General features: G+C 41.2%; 1 protein-coding gene across 6 annotated transcripts in view; it reads right to left on the reverse strand.

Annotated features, from left to right (window-relative positions):
- LOC114796713 (ATP-binding cassette sub-family A member 1) overlaps positions 1–26,769 on the reverse strand; it is a 169,182-nt gene that overhangs the window by 13,794 nt on the left and 128,619 nt on the right. For all 6 annotated transcript variants that reach the window (XM_028991495.1, XM_028991339.1, XM_028991277.1 and 3 more), the window contains 10 exons: positions 22,312–22,489; positions 18,792–18,907; positions 18,552–18,696; positions 14,206–14,329; positions 12,012–12,141; positions 11,584–11,704; positions 8,349–8,411; positions 5,786–5,892; positions 4,581–4,722; positions 3,748–3,882 (listed from right to left, as the gene is read on the reverse strand). In XM_028991495.1, coding sequence (XP_028847328.1) covers positions 3,748–3,882; positions 4,581–4,722; positions 5,786–5,892; positions 8,349–8,411; positions 11,584–11,704; positions 12,012–12,141; positions 14,206–14,329; positions 18,552–18,696; positions 18,792–18,907; positions 22,312–22,489 — 1,261 coding nt within the window. The remainder of the gene's footprint in view (positions 1–3,747; positions 3,883–4,580; positions 4,723–5,785; positions 5,893–8,348; positions 8,412–11,583; positions 11,705–12,011; positions 12,142–14,205; positions 14,330–18,551; positions 18,697–18,791; positions 18,908–22,311; positions 22,490–26,769) is intronic.

A 26,769-nucleotide genomic window follows, 5' to 3' on the forward strand; every position in this document is an offset into this window, starting at 1 on the left:
TTTATTTTCACTTTTCTTCATCAAACATGGACAAACTCACAAAACTCAGAAGTGTGCATGTTGCTAAAACCCCACAAACACATCTCAGGCAATTCTGTCTGGATAAGATTTTTGTATAACAGAAGTAGTGTTGCAAGCACACACACACTGGACAGCCCCCTTGCTAAAAACTGCAGCAGATGATAGGATTAGCATCAGAAAACTGAGGGTGGCCCTGTGCCGATGCTAAACGCATAAACCCCCCTTAGGCAGCCAGCATAGTCCCTGGGAAGCCCCAGGTGATCTGCCACTTTCTGTGCCACGACTGCACCATCCTGCTGCCCTAAATCCCGACAAGGTTATCCAGCACAAATGAGCAAGACGCATCAACAGGAAGAGTCAGCAGGACCACCACAGAGGACACTTCAGTCAGCCTATGACTGCAGTGGTAAAATTTTAACACTGATGTCTAATGTTTAAGAATAATCAGTTTTTATTCACATTCTGTGTGATAGCCTTACATGGTCTTCAATTTATTTTATCCCAATTATTCCTAACATCTGCCATTTGAATTATGTTTGCAGTATAATCTCATTTCAGTGCATGTGAATCTACCAGACAGAATATTAACCATAAATTCCCTTATTTCAGCTGTAAGACTTTAATTCATTCAAACAACAGGATGCGTGCTTCTGATATGATATTGAAATGTGAGCAAAGTTGACCCCTGAAACACACCTGTTCCCTACATCTTGAATTTAAATCTTAATCCTCCAGAAAATTAAATACCATTTTCTACATTTGACTTGGGATTTGTCCCACGAAGAATAAGGGGCTAACTTTTTAATAAATGAATGTATAAGTCACATCTGTTTATATCTTCATGAACCCTTGCATTATATATGTTGCACCCTACTTTGATGAGCAATCATACCAAGTGACTTGGAAAGGATCCACCTCTACCTCACTCTCCACTGGTGTCCCTCAAGGCTCAGTGCTAGGTCCCCTCTCCTTTTCTCCCTCTACACGAGATCACTTGGTGAGGTCATTTCCTCACATGAATTATCCTACCACTGCTATGCCGATGACACACAACTCATCTTCTCTTTTCCTCCTTCTGATCTACATGCTGCTTCCAAAATCTCTGCATGTCTAACTTACATCTCATCTCATCTCAAACTCAATCCCACCAAAAATGAACTAATATTCATTCCAGCAGATTTTTCACCACATCAGGATCTTGCTATTTACCTGGACAACTCACAGCTCTCTCCTTCTACAACAGCCCGCAACCTTGGAGTAACAATAGACAACCAACGCTCATGTAGATTCACACTCATGTAGATTCCTTCTCTACAATATCAGACGAATCCATCCTTATCTGTCAACACTAGCCACCCAGATACTGGTTCAGTCCTTAGTAATCTCACGACTGGATTACTCTAACTCCCTTCTAGCTGGTCTATCTCTACGTACCATACGACCTCTACAACTCATACAAAATTCAGCAGCACGACTGATCTTTAACTGATCTCCCAGTAGCTGCATGCATCAGATTCAAAATATTTAGTCTGCATACCGACAGGAAGTTGAGCGGCTGGTACTCTGGTGCAGTCAACACAACTTGGAGCTGAACACGCTCAAGACTGTGGAGATGACAGTGGACTTCAGGAGACATCCCTCAATATTGCTCTCCCTCACCATATCAGACAGCCCGGTGTCTATTGTGGAAGCCTTCAAGTTCCTGGGCACCACCATTTCCCAGGACCTGAAGTGGGAGACCAACATCTCCTCCATCCTCAAAAAGACCCAGCAGTGGATGTACTTCCTGAGGCAACTGGGGAAGTACAGTCTTTCACAGGAGCTGCTGATCCAGTTCTACACTGCAGTCATTGAGTCTGTCCTGTGCTCCTCCATCAGCGTCTGGTATGGAGCGGCAACTAAAAGAGACAGGATCAGACTGCAGCGGACTGTACGGACAGCAGAAAGGATCACCGGTGCTCCCCTGCCCTCCATCCAGGACTTGTACCTCTCCAGATCCAGGAAAAGGGCAGGGAAATTCATCTCAGACCCCACACACTGTGGTCACAGGCTCTTTGACCTGCTGCCCTCTGGCAGACGTTATAGAAGCCTGCAGATCAGGACCACCTGACACAGGAACAGTTTCTTCCCCCTCGCCATCTCCCTCATAAATAGCTGAAACAAATCACCTTCAACATTGCACACTGCACTTTATGTACACTTTGTATATAGGATTTGGTTTTTTGCCTATTTATTTCAGTAGATATAGTTATTTATAAACAGCACAAACAAATTCCACAACTTGTACAATAACACTTACACACATCCTTGCACATTGTTGTTGTTTGTTGTTGTTTTTTTCTACTCTCTACTTGAGAGACACCATCTACCGGAATCAAATTCCTTGCATGAGCTTGCACTTACTTGGCCAATAAATACGATTCTGATTCTGATTCTGATGCTGGCCTACAAAGCCAAACATGGAATTATAACACCTCGCACTGCACCTCGTATACTCCGAGCCTCCAGTACTGCTTGCCTGGTCCCTCCATCTCTGAAGGTAAAAGGAAGACATTCATCTAGACTCTCTGTCTTCTCTGTCTTGGCCCCTCAGTGGTGGAATGAACTTCCCCTCAAGGTCAGAACAGCTCAGTCAATGAGCACCTTCAAACGGCAGCTCAAGACCTTCCTCTTTAGAGAATATTTAGATTAACTTGTAACTTTCTTATTGTCTAACTTATGTACAGAATCTACAACAAGAGTGAGTAAATAGATTGTTTTCATCGTTGGGGGTCCTAATTAACCAGAACTGTTCACTTCATCGATGGTAACTTGAAAGCACGTTGTAAGTCGCTTTTACATTTAAATTCCTTAAATGTAAATGTAAATGCACCCAATAATACATACATTATGAAACATTTTAACATCGGTGAGTCTAACACAGGGGTCAGCAACTTTTAACACTCAAAGAGTAATTTGGACCCAGTTTCCACAAAAGAGAACGCAAATTCTTTTTGACATGTATAATAAAGATAATACCACATCTATTATTTTTACTTTTATGCTATGTATTATAATGCCCCGCTTTTTCCCCACAAACTGCACGGAGACAGTGACTCAACAGGATAATTTGTTGTGGCCGCAGCTCATGCTGCCAATCGCAGACTTACTCCCTCAGCTCTACCATCCCCTCCAGTTATCTACCCCACATTAACCCTTGCAGCCTTCAACATAGAACACAAACAATAAAACAACTTTAAACAGCTTATCAAATTACAAAAAAGTAGGCTAGTGTGTTGCTTGTGAAATTTTATCTATGGGGGACTGGGGGTTTGTGAAGATTGCACATGCACACAGAACTAGTGCGAATATGCATGTAAAGTCTGATGATATTATGAACGTGTAATCACCCAGATAAGTCTAAAAAAATGTCAAAATTCAATAAAAATAATGGACAAATAAAATATACCTAAATTATTATTTATTTTCAAAAGCCACAGAAAGCCACAGTGTAAGGATGAGCCACATGTGGCTCTGGAGCCACCATTTGCTGACCCCTGGTCTAACATGATCCAATCTTTTCTTGATAATTTTGTCCAGAAAACTCAAAAGTCAGTTGCATCATGTTGCCTTCAATTGTGAAGTGTTCATTTTTAGCATACAGCATTCTGCAGACACATATGGAAAAGTGATAATTGATTGCAACAGTGCTGCAAGGTAAAATGAATTGCTGGCACAGTATCTTACCAGGAACACGACAGGTGGGCATCCAATCAGGGCCATGGCAGTGGAGAGCTTGCGCTTGTTGCCTCCGCTATATGTTCCAGCTGTCTTGTTAGCGTACTTGACCAGGCCCAGTTTCTGTATGCCCCATTCTGCCACCTAGCAGTCACAACACACAAAGAGCCCAGTCTCTAATCAGTGTTGGCAGTTGGTATGTGTGCCTGAAGTCCTATCAATGCTGGCATGATGTTGATCGAAGTACCAGTAGTACCAGATGAAAGCACAAAGGAACCTGTTTGGTGTCAGATGCCAGCAGGCACAGTGCCCTGTCCAGCTATCGTGCTGTAGGATCAAAGCCTGGCACTCAGGTCCTGATCCACAGTTATGGGCTTCAAGCTTCTCTTTCTATCTAATTGTTTTTGAATGGGCTTCGGAAATAGCAAGATGGTCTCTCAGTATGGTGGGATTGCGTATTAAACTCAGGGCCTCAAATATTATACAAAACCATATTTCAGTAATGTAATGTGGTTCTATTAATACTAATTGCACACATACATATACACAGATAATTTACAGTATTTTCTTAATCCTACAGTGACCAGCTAATTAAAAGCATTTGTCACATTCCGCCATTGTGTACTATCTGACTGCTAGTAAATCCCTTATTACAGTACATCTGGCCTATAGTGAATATGCAGTGAGGTCAAAGCATTACAATGTGTTCATTAAGAGAAATGGATGATGGACACAAAAGCACCAATGGGGGGCAAATTTTGCAGTTACTGCTCCCAATGGTTGGAGCCATTAACAGTAAGATGGTAACACTGTGTGTGTTTGTGTGTCATTAATGCCATTACCATGGGAACTTCTCTCTCAGGCACTCCTCGCAGGCGTCCATAAAATTCCAGATGCTCTCGACCAGTCAAAAGCTCATTGATGGCATCAAACTGAGGGCAGTAGCCCATGTTCTGGTGGACATCTCTCATTTCGTTTTGAATGCTACAATGCAAAAAAAGAACGTTATTTAGGAATGTGTGATTTGTCAAAGGTCCTGAATTCATTGTCAAACTGTTTCATTTAAAAGTCAGCTACAGACTGCATTATTAGATACATGGCATAACTCAAACACTCAACTCAAAGTAAATGATACAATTATAATGCAGTGCTGAACTGAATATGAATCATTTTTTCAGCCTAATCTGACATGCAGTAAAAGCATTGTTAATCTCCGAACATTTAATTTAGCAGGTTTAGTTGCCTTAATTCTAATTTAATGCAACTTTTTATGAACCTTTCTGTTAAAAAAATTAACCCTTTGTAGTCCCTACAGTACCCTTTACATAATTTTGCACCAGTATACAAAGTTTAAAATTTAGTCTCAATAATAATATAACAGTATAATAAAAAATATGTTCATGCATCAGCTTATTTCTTTACAAACTATTCTATACATCATGAAACAGATCAAACAGATCACGAAACAGAACATAAAATATACATAAAAATATCAGGGAATCAGGGAATTTCTTCATCTAGATTTATTTTTTAAAGAATCTTCTCATGTGTCTTCAGGATATGAAAACCTCTACTAGCATTAAGGGTTCCTATCGATTGGTGACAAGATTGACAGTGAGTCGCTACACCATGCAAAAGGCAAGACTGAAAAGCATTATTTGTATTATTTTAAAACATTTGAAAAAAAAAACGTTCTGTTAGCAGTATATTTTAAGAACCTTTTTTCATTTCTTTTTGTGCCTTTGGTTCTGTTTTTTGGGTGGGGAATTAAACTGCAAATTCCCACCAATAATTCCGGCATAGTGTAAATTACTACGATAACAAAGAAAGCACCAAAAAAATTGTGGAACATAAACTGTATTTTAAGTCAATTTTAAGTCAAGTTTCTGTCGTTCAGTGTGGATGTCTTTAACAGAGGATTCTAAAGCAAGGCAGAAAGTAAGGATTTGATGGATAATGAGAGGCAGAGAAAACAATCCCTCTGGGAGCACATTTTTGTCTGCTTAATTATGATGAGTGGACTAGGCCTCAAGCAGGTGGGACTCACCTGTAGCCGTTTAGGAACGCCTCCCCACTCGAGGCAGCAATGTCCCCTGTCAGCATCTTAAACGTGGTGGTTTTTCCTGCACCATTGATTCCAAGTAGACCAAAACACTTTTGGCAAAAAGACAAAAGAAGACTGTCAATCAGACTAAAGGAAGACTCAAACAAACACAGTCTCTAAAACACTGTTCTCATTTCTAAAATGTAAAGACATTTTCCTCCACAAATTCATGATTCCTAATCTTTTAAAAAGTATTTTGGAATGGGAGTGTAACTGATGCTGACTCAAGGACAAAGCTGAAATAGATATGACCATCTGATTGGCATAAAACAACTTCGTAGCTGTTTGTATGTTCTGAGAATCACCTGCATTCATTGGCAGGGAATTCTGACAGGACTGTTAAGGGCAGATTTAAGTTGCACTTGGCATTCAGAGGCATGGCTGGATTCTTCAGAATTCTGTTGCCCTTTGCATTGATGACATAAGAGGATTTTCATTTAAGACTAAGGGTGCTCGAAAAACATGGAACACAAAGCAAGCCAAAAGGGAAGACACTGTAGCCCCCCAAGAAATGATGGAACATTTTCCTAAACGTCTTCCCAATGTTTGCAACATTGATGAAACTTCACTCAAACATTTACTAAATACTACAGGGAGTGCATAATTATTAGGCAAGTTGTATTTTTGAGGAATAATTTTATTATTGAACAACAACCATGTTCTCAATGAACCCAAAAAACTCATTAATATCTCATTAATATATTAATTAATATCAAAGCTGAATGTTTTTGGAAGTAGTTTTTAGTTTTATTTTATTTTTAGCTATTTTAGGGGAATATCTGTGTGTGCAGGTGACTATTACTGTGCATAATTATTAGGCAACAGCGACCAATATAGCCACCTTTCTTTGCAAGGACCCTCAAAAGCATTGCGTGCAGCAGCAACCACAGCCTCCCAGACACTGTTCAGAGAGGTGTACTGTTTTCCCTCCTTGTAAATCTCACATTTGATGATGGACCACAGGTTCTCAATGGGGTTCAGATCAGGTGAACAAGGAGGCAATGTCATTAGTTTTTCTTCTTTTATACCCTTTCTTGCCAGCCAGGCTGTGGAGTACTTGGACGCGTGTGATGGAGCATTGTCCTGCATGAAAATCATGTTTTTCTTGAAGGATGCAGACTTCTTCCTGTACCACTGCTTGAAGAAGGTGTCTTCCAGAATCTAGCAGTAGGACTGGGAGTTGAGCTTGACTCCATCCTCAACCTGAAAAGGCCCCACAAGCTCATCTTTGATGATACCAGCCCAAACCTCCACCTCCACTTTGCTGGCATCTGAGTCGGACTGGAGCTCTCTGCCCTTTACCAATCCAGCCACGGGCCCATCCATCTGGCCCATCAAGACTCACTCTCATTTCATCAGTCCATAAAACCTTAGAAAAATCAGTCTTGAGATATTTCTTGGCCCAGTCTTGATGTTTCAGCTTGTGTGTCTTGTTCAGTGGTGGTCGTCTTCAGCCTTTCTTACCTTGGCCATGTCTCTGAGTATTGCACACCTTGTGCTTTTGGGCACTGCAGTGATGTTGCAGCTCTGAAAAATGGCCACACTGATGGCAAGTGGCATCTTGGCAGCTGCACGCTTGACTTTTCTCAGTTCACGGCAGTTATTTTGCGCCTTGGTTTTTCCACACGCTTCTTGCGACCCTGTTGACTATTTTGAATGAAACGCCTGATTGTTCGATGATCACGTTTCAGAAGCTTTGCAATTTTAAGAGTGCTGCATCCCTCTGCAAGATATCTCACTATTTGTGACTTTTCTGATCCTGTCAAGTCCTTCTTTTGACCCATTTTGCCAAAGGAAAGGAAGTTGCCTAATAATTATGCACACCTGATATAGGGTGTTGATGTCATTAGACCACACCCCTTCTCATTACAGAGATGCACATCACCTAATATGCTTAATTGGTAGTAGGCTTTCGAGCCTATACAGCTTGGAGTAAGACAACATGCATGAAGAGGATGATGTGGACAAAATACTCATTTGCCTAATAATTCTGCACTCCCTGTATTTAGTAGTTTTTGGTTGAAGTCAGCTGTAACTTTGTTCTCTAACCTTTTCTTTGTGAGGCCAATTGAACATAGGCTGTAACAAACTGTTCATGAAGATCAGAAATTTTGTTTTCATATGGATGTCAGACACTTGAACTGGGCAATATAAATACATACATTCATAAAAAGATTTAGTTTTCCAGGCAGGCATAATGTGACCACCCAAGCTGAATATGAGGCCAGGCAGAGGGTGGTTAGTCAGTAAGGTATGAAACAGAACATATATTGCATAATGCCCACGCATATCCACTCTCAGGAACAGCCTGTCATGTAAGAGTTAATTTGTAAATACAAAAGCCAAATGTTTATAGATGATGTTTGTGTCTGGGCGTGTGTGCGTGTACCTGGGTCCTGCCTGTTGATCACAGCATTTATGCAGAGCTTTGTAGAATGCATGATTCCTACCCTGACTGAGTCATTTCCTCTGTGAGCTGCCCATGTTTCTGTCTGCCCCCACTCACCTCTGCAGCAGGGATGCCCACACAGATTCTGTCCACTGCTGGATTTCTCTTCCCTCTGTATACCTACCGCACAGGGTAAAATAGAAAAATCTGAAAATACTGTTGGATTACGAACTGGATTACATGTTTACTTGTTTGTGAGCTGGATCTGTGAATTGAGTTAACATAAAGTTTATAAACTGATGATGATGATGACTGTAATCCCATGTGCTGATTCACACACAATGCAATATGATGATAAAAACAATATGGTGTGTGTGTCTGTGTACAAGCAAATATTGCTGTGCTGATCCTCCTTCTATGCTCACCCAGACTATGATAACGGCAGTCATGAGAAATGGGAAAAAAAATTACTTCTGGAAGGAACTCAGTACTGCAAGGATTGTTCTAAATTGGTGTAACACATCATAAAAGATTGAAAGGGGGAAAAAACATCAAGCAACATGTTTTCATCTTAAAAGCTGGGAAGGTTCCCTTGAGTGTAATTTTCTCTTACAAATGCACCATATATTTCATTAATTGGTGACCTTGGTAAGACTGTTTTAGGTCACTGTTTATTTATGTTTACCCTTTGATGAAGAGGAAATATCAGACCTGCTGAATAGGTCACCGTGTCCTGCCTACCCTGACATCTTCCTTGTTAAAAGTGAAGTGATTGTCATTGTGATAGACAGCAGTACAGCACACAATGCACACAGTGAAATGGTTCCTCTGCTTTTTAAGACATGACAGGTGCCGGGGACCAGTGTGTGAGGACGGTGCTTTGCTCAATGGCGCCTCAGTGGCACTTTGGATCGGGTTTCGAACCGGCAACCTTCTGATTATAAGGCCACTTCCTTAACCGCTAGACCACCACTGCTCCAGTGGTTGCTGTGTTGCTGTGTGAAGCCGTGTCACATTAAAACCTAAATTTCTTGTATTGGGGACTCACTGTACACACCCTGGCTCATACACTACACTGGGGCATGAGTGCATTTGCAAATAAGAATTACTCATTAAAGAGCAAATTAAGATGTTATTCCTCTATGAGTTAGTGGCTTTTAAATGGTTATTTTATCAAATAAAGCAGCAGGGAAAACACGGTGACACACTCAAACCTGACGTGGCGATAGGTATTTGGTGACTGATATCTTTCTGTAGGTAAATAGCATGCACATCTGGCTGAGATGACATTTAGAAAAAAAAATCTTGATGACTGATTTGCTTAAAGTTGAAAAAAGAAAAACAAAGTGGCCCATTAAAAGAGCATTACACTCTTGTGCTCAAAACTGCCATGGATTCAGATGAATGCTTGCCACAGCAAATGGCCTAGCCTATTTTTGTCCTGAATATTTCATCGCTAAATGAGATCATCTCTGGTAACAGCAATGTCATTGTGCATTAGAGAGACATTGCATAAAATATACATGAAGCCAGAAATACGGCACACTGCTCTTCCAGGGGATGAAAAGTCCACCACTTACCGTGGTAGGAGAGGGAATACACATTTGGCCAGGGATATTATGGGAAATATCTCTGGGCAGCCTGAACGGGGCCAGATACTGAAGTCTGGCAAAGGATTGATGACCTGCCAATCTGCTGGCTGACACTTCAGGCCAGCCAGACATTGGGTGCCCACTGATCATGCCCTTATCTGTATCTGTGCTTGCAAACGGATGACTGGGAAGCCCCAACTGCTCCCATATCCCATTATTTGGAAACATTAAGAATTTAAAAGAAAGTTTCTGCAAAGGCTGCCAAGAGACAAGATGAACCAAAGCATGAGAGAACCCATTTGCATCAATGGGCACTTTGATGGTAATAAATGCATTTTCAAAGAAAATTCATTTTTTTCCTAAGAATACGTGTTGTACTCCCCCAGCTCTCTGCAAACAATGTGTGCTTATCTGATACATCCTGCTCAAAACTGCTCACTTTCGTCTCATGCTCACATCTCCACATTAAAATGATTTTTCTGACCTTCAAATCCCTGTACAGTCATGCCCTCGGTTTCTTCCCTATCACCCTTCTCACAACCTTGCATTATATCCTGGCCTTCTTCCCTTGTGTTCTCCCAGTTACCTAGCATTGGAAATGTAGTTATAGTTATGACAGTTTGACATTATGTACATTTTCTGTTGCTGGCTTAAACACATCTCTTGATTTTGCCCCCCTTCCAGTTATCTTTTTGATATATTATGTCAGTTTCATTATTTTTCATATATTTAAATTGTTTCATTATTATTATTTTTTACTATTGGTTGTAGTAGTAGTAGCAGTAGCTTAAGACAATAAATTATTTACATACAAGGAAAAGAGAATCTATGCAACTCCTTGGTCTGCCTGACTCATGATCGTGAATTGGATTTTACTCAGTGGCTTCAATGGGGCTGTAGTGCCCTAGCAGGTAAGGGAACAGACTCGTAATCAGAAGGTTGCCGGTTCAAATCTTGAGCTGCCAAGGTGCCACTCAGGTGCCACTGAGCAAAGCACCGTTCCCCCGGGTGCCTTTCATGCATGCCCACTGCTCACCAAGGGTGATGAATTAAAAGCAGAGGACACATTTCATTGTGTGCACCCTTTGCTGTGCTGTGTTTCACAATGACAATCACTTCACTTTTGGTGCTAATTACAGTGAGTCAAAATGAAAAGAACGTAAAAAAGAATCTGCTGGAGAGAGAAATGTCAAAAGCAAGTAAGAGATGAGGCAGAAGCCAAACATAGAAAAACAGTGAGAAAAAGAGCAGTTCAGGGGAAAATATGATGTGTGTGAGAGAGTGCAAAAGTGAAGAACACAAAGCTGTAGGAGAGGATGAGTGGCAGATGTCTGCACTGGTGCTTTCTGTTGGTAGAGACTCAGAGGCAGGAAACATCTGCTCTCAGTTGGGATGTTAAGGAGTGGCAAGCTGATTAACACCACCTTCCCAGCATGTAGAGCGGCTGAATTCACTTGCACAGCCAGTTGCCCTGTGGCATGGCGTGTGCATACACATATGTGAGTTGATGTGACTATGTTTATGAGAGGAAACTGGTGGCAGGGGATATTGGCCACTGAAGCAACACTCAATGAGGAGGCGGTGGAGAGCAGCGGACCAGTTTTGCTCAGCATGGAAATTTAAATATACTGGACTCACACACATACACTCCATGACAGACACCTCATCTGTTTTGGAAGTTGTGCATTTCTGTGCTATGGTCACTCTTTTTCCTTGTTCAGTCTGAGCCAAGGAAATTTCTGTTGAAAGGTGAAGATTACCTTAGTGAGGTCACATATCCGGAGTAGGTCCCCTTTAGAAACTTCCTGGTGAACACGAATGCGCTCTTGGGCTACGTCCTCATCTTCTTGCTCCAGAGATGATGCCATTCTAGTTACAACTCTGTGGGACCAGGGTCTTTTCATTTAAAATCACCCAGTAAATTATTTAAATGCTATGATGGAACTGAAATCAACTCTTAAGGATAATGTCACTAAATTGTGAATATATTATATTGTAATATAATATTCATTTACTATGTACTATGGGCCTTCAAGAAAGAGACTTAAAGAATGATTTTATCATGGTCTATATCCAACTGTGATGTTCCATACACAGTCCTATTAAAAACATTTTTGTAAAAGTAAAAGTAGAATAGTGTAGAACACTGAATATCACTTTGTCTTGTAAGGATCAAGTTTTCACTTGCCTTGGTTTGCAGAAAAACTTGTACTGGATGAGAAGTGTAATTGCAAACATCACCACACCCTCCACTGACATGGCAAACAGGTTTTTTCCCACCATGTCCCAACTCAGCGGGTCTTTAAACCGATCCTCACCTGATCACGAAATGAAAGATATGTTAAATTAAACATTTTTGGTTGAACCAGTTATCCATTTACTAAAACAGAGTTTGGTTTTAGCAACAGTTCTAACTGAAAACCTAAAGGTTCTACCAAGAAAATGTATGAGATATTTTTCAGGCTCAAGAAAAAACAAATTAATAAATAAATGAATCAAAATGTACTGGATTTATCTACAGCCACTTTCTCCAGGGGCCCAAAATTCAAACACCTGGACAATGTTCTGTTGTGTCAATACTAATACTAAGAGCACTATTTTCAAACAGTCTTGGTCAATAAGATGTAAGATGAAAAGCAGGATTAATAGAAAATGATAAAAAAGAGCTGCTCATAAGTTATCCGTAATTGCACACTACTTAATCTACCCATTAAATAGAGTGCAATTATTTCTGTCAGATCAGATCAAAACTTGATCTTAAATAAAATGTTGATAAACTGTGTTTAAATGGGAGGAGCCAGATGACTGACAGCTCTCACACACTACGACCTCACTCTCGATGATTTAATGAGAAAAACCCATGCTTGCCAATATTTAAGTTTTGCCTAAATTACTCTGTTTCTGTCCTTGTTTTATTTATTTATTTATTTATTTTATTTTATTTTATTTTATTTTATTTTGTAGTAGTCTAGTGGGCTAGACACTCGCCAGAAAGTCACAGGTTCAAACCCCATTTCCTACAGTGTCCCTGAGAAAAACACTTAACACTGAGTTGCTCCAGGGGTGGTCCCTGTAACTACTGATTGGATTGAATTAGGGCATCTGCTAAATATAATGCATATTTCTTACTTTCATTAAGATTTTAGTGATTCTATATGTTGGAAAATTCAAACCACTGATTCCCAGATGGACTTGCAGAGAAAAACACATGCGTCTTAAAAGTAATCTGCTGTCCTCTTGCCGTAGTGTTGAAGAGCTCAGAAAATGTTGAAATGTTCTATGTTGATTATTGGAAACTATTTTGTCAGAGTCAGATTGTGTATCCTAGTGCCTAATGCATGCACTAAAATAGTGTCTTGTCACTTATCTATTTTGTAGAAACACCTGCTATTAACCTAACTTTTAATTAATCAACTGGTGTTAGAAATAGCTCATATGAAAAGCACAAAAATGTCAGCAAATTAAGTAGTGGTGCTGTGAGATCCAAATTTAATATCTCCATGAGCTTGAAAGACTGCATCCATGCAGATTTGAATATTAGAATACTTTTACTATTGTAATAATGCTTTGCACTGAAACATTATTACAAAAGCTTTTGGGAATAAAATCAGCCATTTGTGGTAAAACAAAAAAATCTAGATTAGAAATATATTTTATCAGCACATGAAGTCAATTTGTATACAAGCAACAAGCCTTTAGTCAGGGACTGTATTATGCTGTACTTCTTAATCAGGCTTTCACATTTTACTGTTAATATTTCTGAATTGATTGTTTCTATCAAATTCCCAAATTGAACAAAAAAAAAAAAATTCTCTAAAGCTTACATTTTAAAGACATAATCCTATGACATCAACAGCCCAGTAAATAGGAGTGTATTAACATATTCCACCTTCCCTTCATGTTGGCCTTCATTCTGAGTGCCTTATTTAGGCACTTGAAATAAAATCATGTTTTTTCTTTGTCGATCCCCATTCTCTCTCTAGTGATTCCCCTGATGTCTCCTCTTTTCTGGAGCTTAAACAGGCTGGGAGCTCAGGGGGAAGGGAGGTGCCAACATTTTCTTTTATGCCACAGCACTGCCTCAAAATTTTCATCTGCTCAAGACCGCGTATCAGCTAAATTAACCTTTTTTAAGCTGGAGCACAGACATTCATGAATGGTTGACTTTACATTGTTGGTGATTATTTAAACACGGTAGGCCTAGAATAGAGGTGGGTCCCTAGAAGAGTGTGTGTTTGACTAGCCAAAGAACAGTTCCAGTATGTAAACATCACTGCCTGCTACTGGCGCACATTAGCTCACGTTAGCCTTAACATAATTAATATAAGAGAAGGGGTAGGTGAGCCACCTTTGGAAGTGAGAACCTCTTGCTATTCACTTACCAAAACCCAAAAACAGGGTTGCCATGGCTTGGTTTTTCGCCATGTCAATGAGTCCACGACCCAGACAGAAGTGAGGAAAAATCAGGAGTACCTGCTTGATGATGTTGTTGATCCGGGTTATGCTCTGTATGAAAAGATAAAGGAGATGAGGATCAAAAACAGCATGTTATGACAACATGAAAATTAATTTTCATCTTCAGGTTAGAGTTGCTGTGCCAAATGTATCTAGCTGAATCACTCTGATCCACATTTATATTTATCCAAAATAGACTCACAAACCCAGACATCACAAAAAGCCACAAAACACTTAATGATATATAATGGCATTTTTGTTTCAACAAACTCACTACTACATTTCACTCACTACATTTTCCAGTAATTAAATAAATTGAGTAGCACACATGCACACACATTTGGGATTTTAAATCGTGACTGTAATATGCAAACACAGTCATGCGATGCTACACACACAGCGCATACAGCTCCTTACAGAACACTTAATTATGTGGGCTTGTAAGGAAACAGAAACTGGCTGAGGCTGACTAAAATCCTTCCTGCCCCACAGCTACACATGAATGATAGCATGCTTTAAAGCGCACAAGTCCTAATTAATTAAATGAAGTCAAAATGAAAGACAGTCAGAAGATGGCTTGAATATTGAGGCTGCTTTCATTACATTAGAAAGAAGGGGCTGGAAGACAGAGAGAGAGAAAAAGGAGAGAGAGAGGGGGAGTGGAATAGTGAGTGCCATGTCTGTCTCAGCATCACCTATGAATACAAGCATAATCACCCACATGGAACTGATATATATACACGAATGTCTCATATATATATATATATATACATGTGTGTGTGTGTGTGTGTGTGTATATATATATATATATATGAGAGAGAGAGAGAGAGAGAGGGAGAGAGAGACACACACACACACACTGTATACACACGCACACACACACACACACACAAACAAACAAATACACCCTTCCATCATCTTCCTGGCATGTCCCAGTCTCTGATAATCTCTATATTCTTCCAGCATGTGGTAAAACAGGTCAGAAGGTGAGGGTAGGTTAGCATAAACACTGCCATGACTGGAGGCTAAAAGAGATCGGTTATTGGACAATGGTTACGTTGGTCCTGGTGAGAACAGGCATGCCCAGAACAGATCACAGCAAAAAGTACAGGGTCAGAGCAGAAGTGAGCAAGGGAAATTTGCCTGCAGGCTGTTGGCCTTATCAAGTTTAAGAAGTGCAGTCCGAAAATCCCCTCATTGCACTCTTTTTTTTTGGGATGCATTTGGGATTTTTGGGAACAGCTTTATAAACTGAAAATCTGGACTATTATTCAGAGCATGGAGAATACAAAAACAGAACATATAAGATACATTTTAAAAAGGAATGACCTTGTTTGCGGGCAGCCATTCATCTTTGAGGAAAATGTGAAGAAATAGTTACATAAAGCAAGCAACAGATCTTATTTCAAAATGGTCTTCATCAACAAGATCTAAGCACCTCCTTGGACCATGATGAAAAGCTTGACAGTTTGTTCTTTTCACAATAAACTCATAAATCATTTTCAAATGCTTCTGAAAGAGAGAAATCTCCAAGGCCCTTTGTGACCTATATTCCTACTGTTGAAATTCCCTAAGCATTACCTCATTGCCTTCATGTAGACTAAAGCAGCTTAAAAAAAGGTTTTGGGGGAGATGGCATTAATATCAGGCATTAGTCAGGGTACATGATATTAACTGTACTTTCACACTTGTAGAACATGTAGAGGACATTTATTTTAATAAAATAAATGGTGGTCTGAAAATCCTTCAGAAACAATAAGGTCACAGTATATGAAGCCATGGACAAACACTGTTAGATTAGAATATTGCATATACTGCTAATGCATTCAAACACATAATAAGCATGGCAGATGCTGTGACCTTACACAACTTACACAATGATGTTTAAATGTCAATAGCTCAGTGTGACACACCCCACATTGACCAATTCTCCTTTTGCAATAGCTGGTCTATGTTCATCTAATCTGTTGATTGGCCATGTGAGCATGTTATTTCATATCACCACCTCTTCTACACTGGGGCTTTCTCAGTGTGACAGGAACCACAGGGGAGAGATGGAAAATCACCCAGGTCTATTTTCTCTCCAGATATATCTGGGACATACAGCTTCGGAAAAAAAAAAAAAAAAAAAAAAAAAAAAAAAACAGCTGCTCTATCCCTATGTTTTCATACCCAAAGGAATATATATTTCTGTTAAAACACACAAAACTGGGTTCCAGGTCCTACTGGCAAAAAAGTGGAATAAAAGATGTAACTAATTTACATTATTCAGCATGGCTTATCTGGCAAAACACACTCAAGGAAGTTGCAAATTAAGTCTGTTCACACAAATTGTTTAGAATACACAAAGTCATCCAAAGTCATTGTAATTTTGCATCTGTCCCTCATTCAGCTATTGCACAACTGGCTATTGGGCTATCCCCAATTCACCTAGCCTGTATGTCACTGAACTGAGGAAGAATATTGATGAAGCATTAAAAAAATCATGCCCACCTCATCCACACAGAGAGTCAAGTGTTGAATGTCAAGAGTTTTGGGCTTGTTTCAGCATGAAGTTGAACGGAGTGCTTTAAAGTGATTTTCAGTGAGTGCAAGGCCCTTGCATATATATCATATCTTAACATGTACATATATCACATAAATCACATCTTAAGTTTTAGCAGCCATACTGTCACACAAATATTTTATAAACTTTCACTGATGCCAATGCTCTCTTATCTCACATAAGATTGTTAACTTAAATCATGTTGGCCAAGCCACTGAGCAATAAATGCTTTGCCATGACAAAGAGAATGATGTTAGGAGTGTCACTGCATTGCCACCGCTCTCTGTCCATCATGTTTCAATCAACCGTTTGCACTGCACAGGCACACTGTCCTAAAGAATAGTGAATGCCCTTGACAAGCAAGTACAAGTAAGATCACAAACAATTATCTGGCAGAGGGAGGTCAATGTTCAATTAATTTATTACAATGAAAAGCATTTGCATATGATGAACAGGGGACTATGCTGAAATATAAATAAACTTAGGGCAAGAAGGAAAATGCAAGAAAAATGGCTCATTTGCCAGCAGGGTAGAAAACAATGCTAAAAAACAGCAGTAACGATAATAAAATTGATATGCAAATGAAAGACTACCGTGAGTAGAAAAAAAAAATTAGAAGGTAGATAGCAGCTTCTATTAGATGGTGGATGTGGTTAATAAAAAGCACTTGAGATCTGCTATTAAAAGCATTTTTTGCCAAGGGGAATGCAATAAGAAATGGCTATATATATATTTAGCCTTTTTTTTTGTATTCTTAATAATTCAACTGGAGAAAAATCTTTTTGCCTCCTCGCATATTTTCAAACTGAATTAAAACAGAACCTTCAGCAGATCTGGCATACAGAGGGGTTAAGAGTTAAGGCCATCATTCAGAGACATAAAATAAAAAATCTAAAACAGAAGTCTAGATACATATAGGATATCCATGTAAAGATGATGGGCTCTATTTTCACCCTTGCTAGGTGAAGCGCAAGGTCCATTTTCGTTTTCTCACAAAACTATTTTGAATCTAATCAGAGCCCGGAGTGTTATTTAAGTCCAGATCCAGAGCTGGCTTCAAAGACTCTGTGAGTGTGATGTACAAAACTACAGCTTGTTACAGAGCCACCACTTGTTTGTTTGGAATAAATTGCAATAACATATAAAACATACACTGGGTACTTCAAAGCACAATAGAGCACTTAAGAGTTTAAAGACATATAAAGCCTCCCTGAATGATCAATGCTTAAGAAGGAATAATAAAAAAAACTATAGTAGACTATACATTGTCCCAATAAAAATAAAAACAAGTGCAAGTATGGAGGCGATATTGTGACAACAAAAATATGTAGATACATTAACAGAAGACAATTAATAATGTTTTTTTAAACCAAATTTAACATCTTTAAAGCACCATAATTCCTCATTCTGTACTGTTAAGAAATCATTGTCAATATGTTATAAATGCAAAGCAGATATATTCAGACAAAACCAGTCCAAAAGTGTGATAAAACGTATTCATGGCAATCAGCAAATATTACATTTACAATCTCTGTTATTTTTTTATCAATTTTATATTTATCTATTATAGTCCATGTCCACTACCAAAAACATCAAACCTGCAGACAGATTATCAGGGATTTAATGAAAGATTTCTGAAACTATTTAATTTTCTGTTACATGAACACAACATTAAACATAAACATCCAGAGCAAACAGTACACATGCTGTAATGAGCAGAAAGCTTACCTCATCATCAAACATTTCCATGACAAATGTGGCCACACTTCCATTAATGCCAATGAATAGGTTGATGCAGGTGAGAACAACATAAGCAGTGCTGGGGACACTGAACCAAAAGGAGGCTGGGTACATCATTGGAGTGATGGACCACCTGAGGCCAGAGACATGTTTTATTTTTCTTTCAGATTGCAACAGATCTTTACTTAAGACTGAATATTTTTTCATGAGTTTGAATTCATTACTCACCCATACAAAACTAACAGGAGTATCAGTGCTGGCAGATTAGGAGGAGAAACATAGGCCTTTTGTTGGAAGCAGAGGAATATGACGATCACAATAACACAAGGAACAACATAGTTACACTGTAAAAGACAAAAAGAACAAACAAGTGGTTGTAACAGTCATTGTGAAATATTCCAAAACTGAATAAAAATTTTCAAAATGAATTTATATGCTCAAACAGTTGGTTTCACAATAGATATCTCCGCTTCAAATGTTAATTTCTAAATACAAAAGGAATGTACCGTAGCTGGTAGACTGTGATAATCTGTAATAGTAATTTGTACAACAATGTACAGATAAACATTATTTAAGGGAACCAATATCCATTTTATCATCTTGGCTATTCCTTGCTTCTGTTCACTGCAAAAGAACATAATTTTTCCCTTTTCAGCTTTGTGATGATCAAAAATATAGAAAAACATTTGAGAGGGCCAAACTCCTTACCAGAGTTCCATTAATTTGGGCCTGTCAGCATGACAGACCATTTACTATTGTGCTGGGACCAGCAAAAAAGGACACGTCTTACGTTCAAGGCTGCCACGCAAAAACCGTGAAACGTACAGAAACAACGGAGTGGTCAGGCCGAAGGCCTGACCACTCCGCACAATATGACATATTGTTTATTTTGGTAGGTCGTACGGCCCGCCCACAAATCGGGTTCAAAGTGTAAAAAGTACCGTTTACTATCGTGCTGGGAACACGTTTTTGGCTCCCAGTGACCAGCCGTAAAAGCTAGAGACACGGAAGTCGAGGCGAGGACGAAGGCCTCGCCGAGACACACAATCTGACATATTGGATGTGTTGCTACCACCAACAGTGGTCAGGAAAACATGGGAAATAGGGAAGAAGGCCAAAAAGGCCATGTCTCGCATTTGTGGCTGCCACGCTAAGGCCGTGAGACGCACAAAAAAAAACGGAGAGGTCAGGCCGAAGGCCTGACCTCTCCGCACAAAATGACGTATTGATTGCTTGTTTGGGGACTACAGGAGGGCCACAAATTGTGAACAAAACATTAAAAGTGTGAAAAAATTTGGTTTCTTAAGATTTGCGATGAAACGCTTCACAGCACACACACAAGTCTCATATCAGGTCGTGTGGCTTTTCCTTCCGCACGGTTTGACGTATGGCTCGGCTCGGCCGGATTTACGGTCCGCGCGCAATTCGCCAAAAAGCGTTTTCGGAACGCGTTTATTATCCTAGTCCAAAATTGGACTTTTTTGGACTTTGTGTCCAGATGGTTTGACATAGAAAAAAGTTTTTAATGGTGTCTCGTAGATCTCATCAAGACTGATGTTTTGACGTATGGTTTATCTATGTCTGATTTACGGATCATTGACAAATTTGAAAAAACAAAAAAGTGTCAATGGGTGAAAAAAAACTTTATTTTTTTTTTTTTTATTATTATTTCAGACTTGTTCGGCACTTAATGCGGGTCGTACCGAAGCACGCACACCGGCGTGCTATATATCAAAAATTAGTACTATATTGTGTGAGGTGTGCTATTACTTTTATAAGCGATTGGACTGGGCGTGGCCGAGCTATTAACGCTCAAACAGGGTCATTTTCGCATTAGAATGCATTGAATGCTAATTTTAGCATTGGTAGCATTGGTAAAATGGGGCCCCTTTTAAGTGGTACTGCTACTGTGTCATTGCCAGCAAAGGGGGTCCTACAAGGGGTACTGATACAGCAGCAGCGCCAGCACTGTGATTCAATGGCAGATTAAACCAGCAGCTTCATTAGGATGCCAATCAAACACATTATTAAGACCACCTGGTCCTTTGGCTGCTTTATTGGGGATACCCTGTCCTTCGGGTACTTCATTAGGGATGCCCTGTCCTTTGGCCATTTCATAAGGGACGCCCTGTCCTTCAGGCAATTTATTAGAGACGCCCTGTCCTTTTGCCATTTCATAAGGGACGCCCTGTCCTACAGACACTTTAGTAGGGACGCCCTGTCCTACAGCCACTTTATTAGGGACACCCTGTCCTTTGGCCATTTCATAAGGGACGCCCTGTCCTTCAGCCATTTCATAAGGGACGCCCTGTCCTTCAGCCACTTTATTAGGGACACCCTGTCCTACAGCCACTTTATTAGGGACGCCCTGTCCTACAGCCACTTTATTAGGGACGCCCTGTCCAACAACCACTTTATTAGGGATGCCCTGTCCAACAGCAACTTGCTATGCCTTGAGCTAACATGCTAATTTTTTTCAACATTGTCCAAACGTCACCAAATTTAACGTGACGCATCTTGGCCACGCCCTGTTAGCATTTTTGATGTTAGCATTAGCATGCTAATATGCTAATTTTTAAACATGCTCCAAATGTCACCAAATTTACAGTGACACATCTTGGCCACGCCCTGTTACCATTTTTGATGTTAGCATTAGCATGCTAACATGCTAATTGTTAAACATGCTCCAAACATCACCAAATTTCACGTCACGCATCTTGGACACGCCCTGTTAGCGTTTCTGATGTTAGAATGCTAGCATTAGCATGCTAACATGCTAATTTTTTAACATGCTCCAAACATGACCAAATTTACAGTGACGCATCTTGGCCACACCCTGTTAGCGTTTTTGATGTTAGCATGCTAGCATTAGCATGTTAACATGCTAATTTTTAAACATGCTCCAAACAACACCAAATTTCATGTGAAGCACCTTGGCCAAGCCCTGTTAGCATTTTTGATGTTAGCATGCCCGCGCTCCTACGAAAAACGCCCGGACAGGCCCATCAAAATTTCCCCTGGAATTTTGGCTTCTAGTATGTACTTGTTCTACAGGCTTTTGTGTCCCTGGAGGGCACATTTTATAATTAGTTTGCAGTGAACTTTACATTTGATTTATTATTAAAGCCTTTAAATATTCATTCAAATAAGTGGGTAAGGAAGTGGATCTATAATAGAAAGGTTCCCAGTTCGAATCCCGCGTCGCCAATGTACCACTGAGATGCTCACCAAGGTTGATGGGTTAAATGCAAAGACAGATTTTGTTGTGTGCACAGTGTTTAGTGCTTGCTGTGCTACACAATGGTAATCACTTCACTTTACTTCACTTCAGAATGTTGGTCTAATGTCATGATTACAAGTAGTGTACCAAATATTTTACCAGGGGCTAGTGTAATATGGGAGAAATGTTTGTCTAGTCCATTTTACTGTACATTCATGATTCAAGATTATGGTGTGGTGGTATGGAACAATGAAAACTTTAATACACTGATAGAGACCAGAATTAAATAAGTTTAAGATGGCAGTGATTTCTAAGCAATGAAGAATTTAATAGTTGTCACAGTTTAATGATGTAATGACCTGGACTGCAGTGTTCATATACATAGTACCTGGATGTTAAGGATGTGCTGGCTTGTTTATGTGCAGTCGTCTCATATGCCATAAAAGCCAATCAATGCACAATGTAATACATTGGTGTCAAACTCACAACCACTCAAGATCATTTTATATAGATCTATTATTAGCCTACCATATCCCAAGCAAAGCTGGCCACCCAGTAGACAGCAGGGTTGACCCCACTGACAAACTGCAGGTGCTTGGCCTTGGTGACTCGTTCCTGGATGAGGAAAAGGACAAAGCTGGCGGGGATGAAGGACATGGCAAAGATCACGCAGATGGAAACCACCACATCTGTAGATGTGGTTGCCCTAAAGGATAGAAGAAGAGGTCAGATGTCAAAGCCTTATCAACAGAGGCCCCTGGAGAGAAGAGGCCTGGACACCTATCATTGCAGACTCATCACTGGCATATATTGATTCCTACTTTTCTTGCTCATTCTTCTTTCACATGTAGGCCAATTTTCACAGTGGTATAATTGATGATTCAGCAATAAGACATTGGATAGGATTAAAATGTTAAATAATACTATTGTATTTTATCAGGAATGGGGCAGTGGTGGCCTAGCAAGTAAGGAAGCGGACCCATAGTTGGAAGGTTGCCGGTTTGAATACAGAGTTGCGAAGGTCCCACTGAAGTGCCACTGAGCAAAGCACCTACACAGCTCACTGCTCCTCGGGTGACTTTCATGGCTGGCCACTGCTCACCAAGGTTGACGGATTAAAAGCAGAGGACACATTTTGGTGTGTGCACTGTGTGCTGTTCTGTGTTTGACAACCACTTTGCTTAAACTTTAAATATGTATTAGAGTTTCATATCAAGAGCCGTTCAAACAATTATGTGGGTCAATAAACACACATGAAAACGCGACTGTTTATGTTTATATTTAATGGAAGATTTAAACTTAGACAGCTCAGCAGATTGTTCTGTGCCCTTAACCCTATTACAGAGTGCAAGAAGAAGGTTCTACTTGCACGAGAGAGAACAGGTTTGAAGGTTAGGATGAAGATCAGTTCCACAGACCTTGATTCAGGGCAAATCTGCTATCTTCAGGAGAAAATTTTACAGAGGGTGAGATTCATCTTGCATGTGCCATGCAATTAACTCAGCGATCATTAGACTGATTTATTATTGATACACTGTGATGTAGAACTGATTCTTAGCATTCATAAATAATGAGGTTGATGGTCAAATGAACATTAATTATGGATTGGAACAGGGGTTGTCAAATGTTTTAGCTCATGGGCAACATTGATTTTTATAATTTGATAGATGGGCCGTGCTAGTAGAAGATGCATACATTTCAGATATAAACAGACATTAAAAAAATGGCAATACAGTCTTAATATTTACATTCACTTTTAGTGGGAACAGTGTTTCTGATCACCTTCAGTTTCAGTTTGCTAAACTTATAATGGATCTGAAATGTGCAGGGAACTGAGCAAGTTGCATGAATGTTGCATGTTAAATTGTGTGTTACATGGGGGTTAAATACAGTTTAGTATAGGTGTATTGCACAGTGCCAGAGAATAAGAGCAACTGTGATCTACTTACACAGTAATTAAAAAAAATCTTACATGTTGTACTGTTAACTCCTTATACCAGGTTGTACTAATAAAATGCTCTTGTTTTGGCCAGAATGAGCACCGAGCGTTTCTTACTCCAGGTTCCTTGAAAGCTCGCCAAATTATTCCAATGAACGCATACATGCAGATCTTGAGCTTTAGGTAAAAAATGGGTCATTTTTAATTTATGGTCAAAATATTTGCACATCCCACAATAATGTCATTGTCGTTGCAATCAAAATGTAATCGACAGTGGCTAGAGTCCATTTCACCTCCTCTGAATCCATTTTTGAATCCTAATCAAAACTCATAAAAATGCTCATATAGTCCATCAGCTTCAGGTGGGTTTCAGCTCTATCTGCGTGATCTTTGGTGGGTCAGATGTGGCCTGAGGACATTAGTTTGCCAAACCTGGATTGGAATATAGGGCAAAATGAAGAGTTGACTTTTAAATATCTGTGTAGTGTCTGTGTCTGTATTGGTACATATATTTGGAAAATTGCAGTCTCTGTGGTCGATTAAAGCCATTCACATTTAGGTAGTATGAAAAAGTGAAATACATTAAGGCTGTTAATGTCACATGATTCCATCATGTGACCGGGAGTAACATGGAAACGAGGTAACGTGACTCCTATATATTAGGCTAGAGAGCAGCTGCCAACTGCTCAGTCATTGAATGACGCACGCCGGCCCCAAAAACCTTCAACCCAGTAAGACCGTACCTGTCCTCTCTGTTCTCCTGATCCACGAACTCCTTCCTGTCGCCCTGTCCTGCCCTGTCTTGTGTCTTAAAACGCGAACGACAACATCAGCGTGGTGTTGCGGCTCGCGCCGTCCACGTTCGCAGATTAACGCGGAGGAATTTACCTGCCTCCCTGCGTTCCGCCGCACCGAGATCGAGTAGCGCTGCAGGAGAATCTGTTTGGAAGTCTGTCGCAGGAGGTTCGCTTCCTGCGGCAGCGTGTACATGAGATGACTGTCGCGCACCGAGAGCATGAAGCGGCGAGCGCTGCGGCGAGGCGCTCCTCACCGCTCTCTCATTGATTTTCAAGCTGCAGCCTAGCCGCTACCCCAGCTCCTGATCCCGAATCGCCCTATTATTCACCCGGCTCGTTGGTCCCGCGGCGGAGTGGGCGGCTGCGCGAATCAGTTCACCCAGTTCTGCGTCCCTCTCATATTCCGAATTCATGGAGGAATTGAAAATCACCTTCTGCCATCCGGATGGTGTGGAAGACATCACGTCACAGCTTTACCATCTGCGCCAGGGTTCCTCATCCGTCAGTCAGTTTACCGCAAGATTCCGGACCCTGGCTGCAAAGACTCCGCTGGGCGACCACGCCCTCCAGATGATGTACTATGAGGGACTGGCCCCACGAATTCATGGGGAGATGGTCAGCCGGGAGATGCCAGCAACGTACAACTCATACAACTCGTGCCACCTGCTGGCACTCCCGAAAACTGCGGCCCCCACTCCGACCCTGCACCAGACTCCCCGACCGCCTTTCTCATCACCTCAGCCCACCGTCACTCCTCCAGACCATAGGGGGGAACCCATGCAGCTAGGACGGACAACCCTCACGCCTGAAGAAAAGCAGCGGCGTTTTCGGGAGGGTTTGTGTGCATACTGCGCTTCCCCATCACTCCTCCGCCTGACCTGCCCTATTCGTCCGGGGAAACGGGACACCCAGCAGATCAGCATGGCGCGGTCAGCTGGGTCCCTTCCTCCACATCTGATGCCACCGACCTCCCGACTCACTCTCCCGGCCGTCCTGGAATGGAATCAGCGAGTCATCTCCACCACAGCCTTTGTGGATTCCGGGGCGGCTGGAAATTTCATAGACCACTCCTTCATCCAACAACATCACATTCCCCTGGAACTCCTCACAAGTCCTCTCACAATCACCTCCGTGGATGGTCATCCTATCTCCGCAGGACCCATCATTCACCGCACGGTCCCTCTTCATCTTTGGCTCGACTCGCATGTGGAGAAAATTCAGTTTTTAGTGACCAATATTATCACCTCACCACTCCTCCTCGGGTTCCCCTGGCTGTCCCTCCATGAATCTCACCTTTCCTGGTCATCGGGCATGGTGTTGGAGTGGGGAGCGCACTGCCATCGCCATTGCCTTCTGCCACAGCCCTCCCCGTCTGCCTCCTCGAACCCAGAACCAACCCGTCTTGTCCTAGACCATGTCCCCTCCTGCTATCACGACCTAGTCACCGTCTTCAGCCCAGCCAAAGCTTCCCAGCTGCCTCCCCATCGACCAGGCGACATGGCCATTGACCTGCTGCCAGGAACCACTCCCCCGAAAGGACATCTCTACTCCCTCTCGAAGGCAGAGCAAGTGGCCATGGAGCGGTTTGTGGCAGAGGCGCTTCAAAACGGCACCATCCGCCCATCGACTTCCCCGGCCGCGGCAGGGTTCTCCTTTGTGACCAAGAAGGATGGTGGCCTGCGACCGTGCGTGGACTATAGTGGACTCAATAAAATCACAGTCAAAAATCTAACACCTTTACCTCTAACCAACACCGCCCTTGACGCCCTCTCGGGAGCCAAATACTTTACGAAGTTGGATCTCAAATCTGCTTACAACCTGATTCGTATCCGAGAGGGCGACGAGTGGAAAACCGCCTTCATCACCCTTACTGGTCATTTTGAATCCCTAGTCATTCCATTCGGTCTATGCAACACCCCCGCCGTCTTCCAGCAGTTCATCAATGATACTCTCCAGGACATGCTGGGACGGTGGGTGTATGCTTACCTGGACGACGTACTCATTTACTCACCCACTCTGGAATCCCATATTCAACACATGAGAGCAGTACTAAAGAGATTGCTCGCCCACTGACTGTACTGTAAGCTGGAGAAATGCGCCTTCCACCAGTGCTCCACCACGTTCCTGGGTTTTACCATCTCGTCACAGGGTGTGGCCATGGAGCCCAAGAAGCTGGAAGCAGTGGCGTCGTGGCCCCTACCAACGACACTGAAGCAACTGTTTGTAAATTTCTATCGTCACTTCATCCGT

The sequence above is a fragment of the Denticeps clupeoides genome, chromosome 1, assembly GCF_900700375.1.
Source record: "Denticeps clupeoides chromosome 1, fDenClu1.1, whole genome shotgun sequence".
In the NCBI taxonomy this organism is placed as follows: Eukaryota; Metazoa; Chordata; class Actinopteri; order Clupeiformes; family Denticipitidae; genus Denticeps; species Denticeps clupeoides.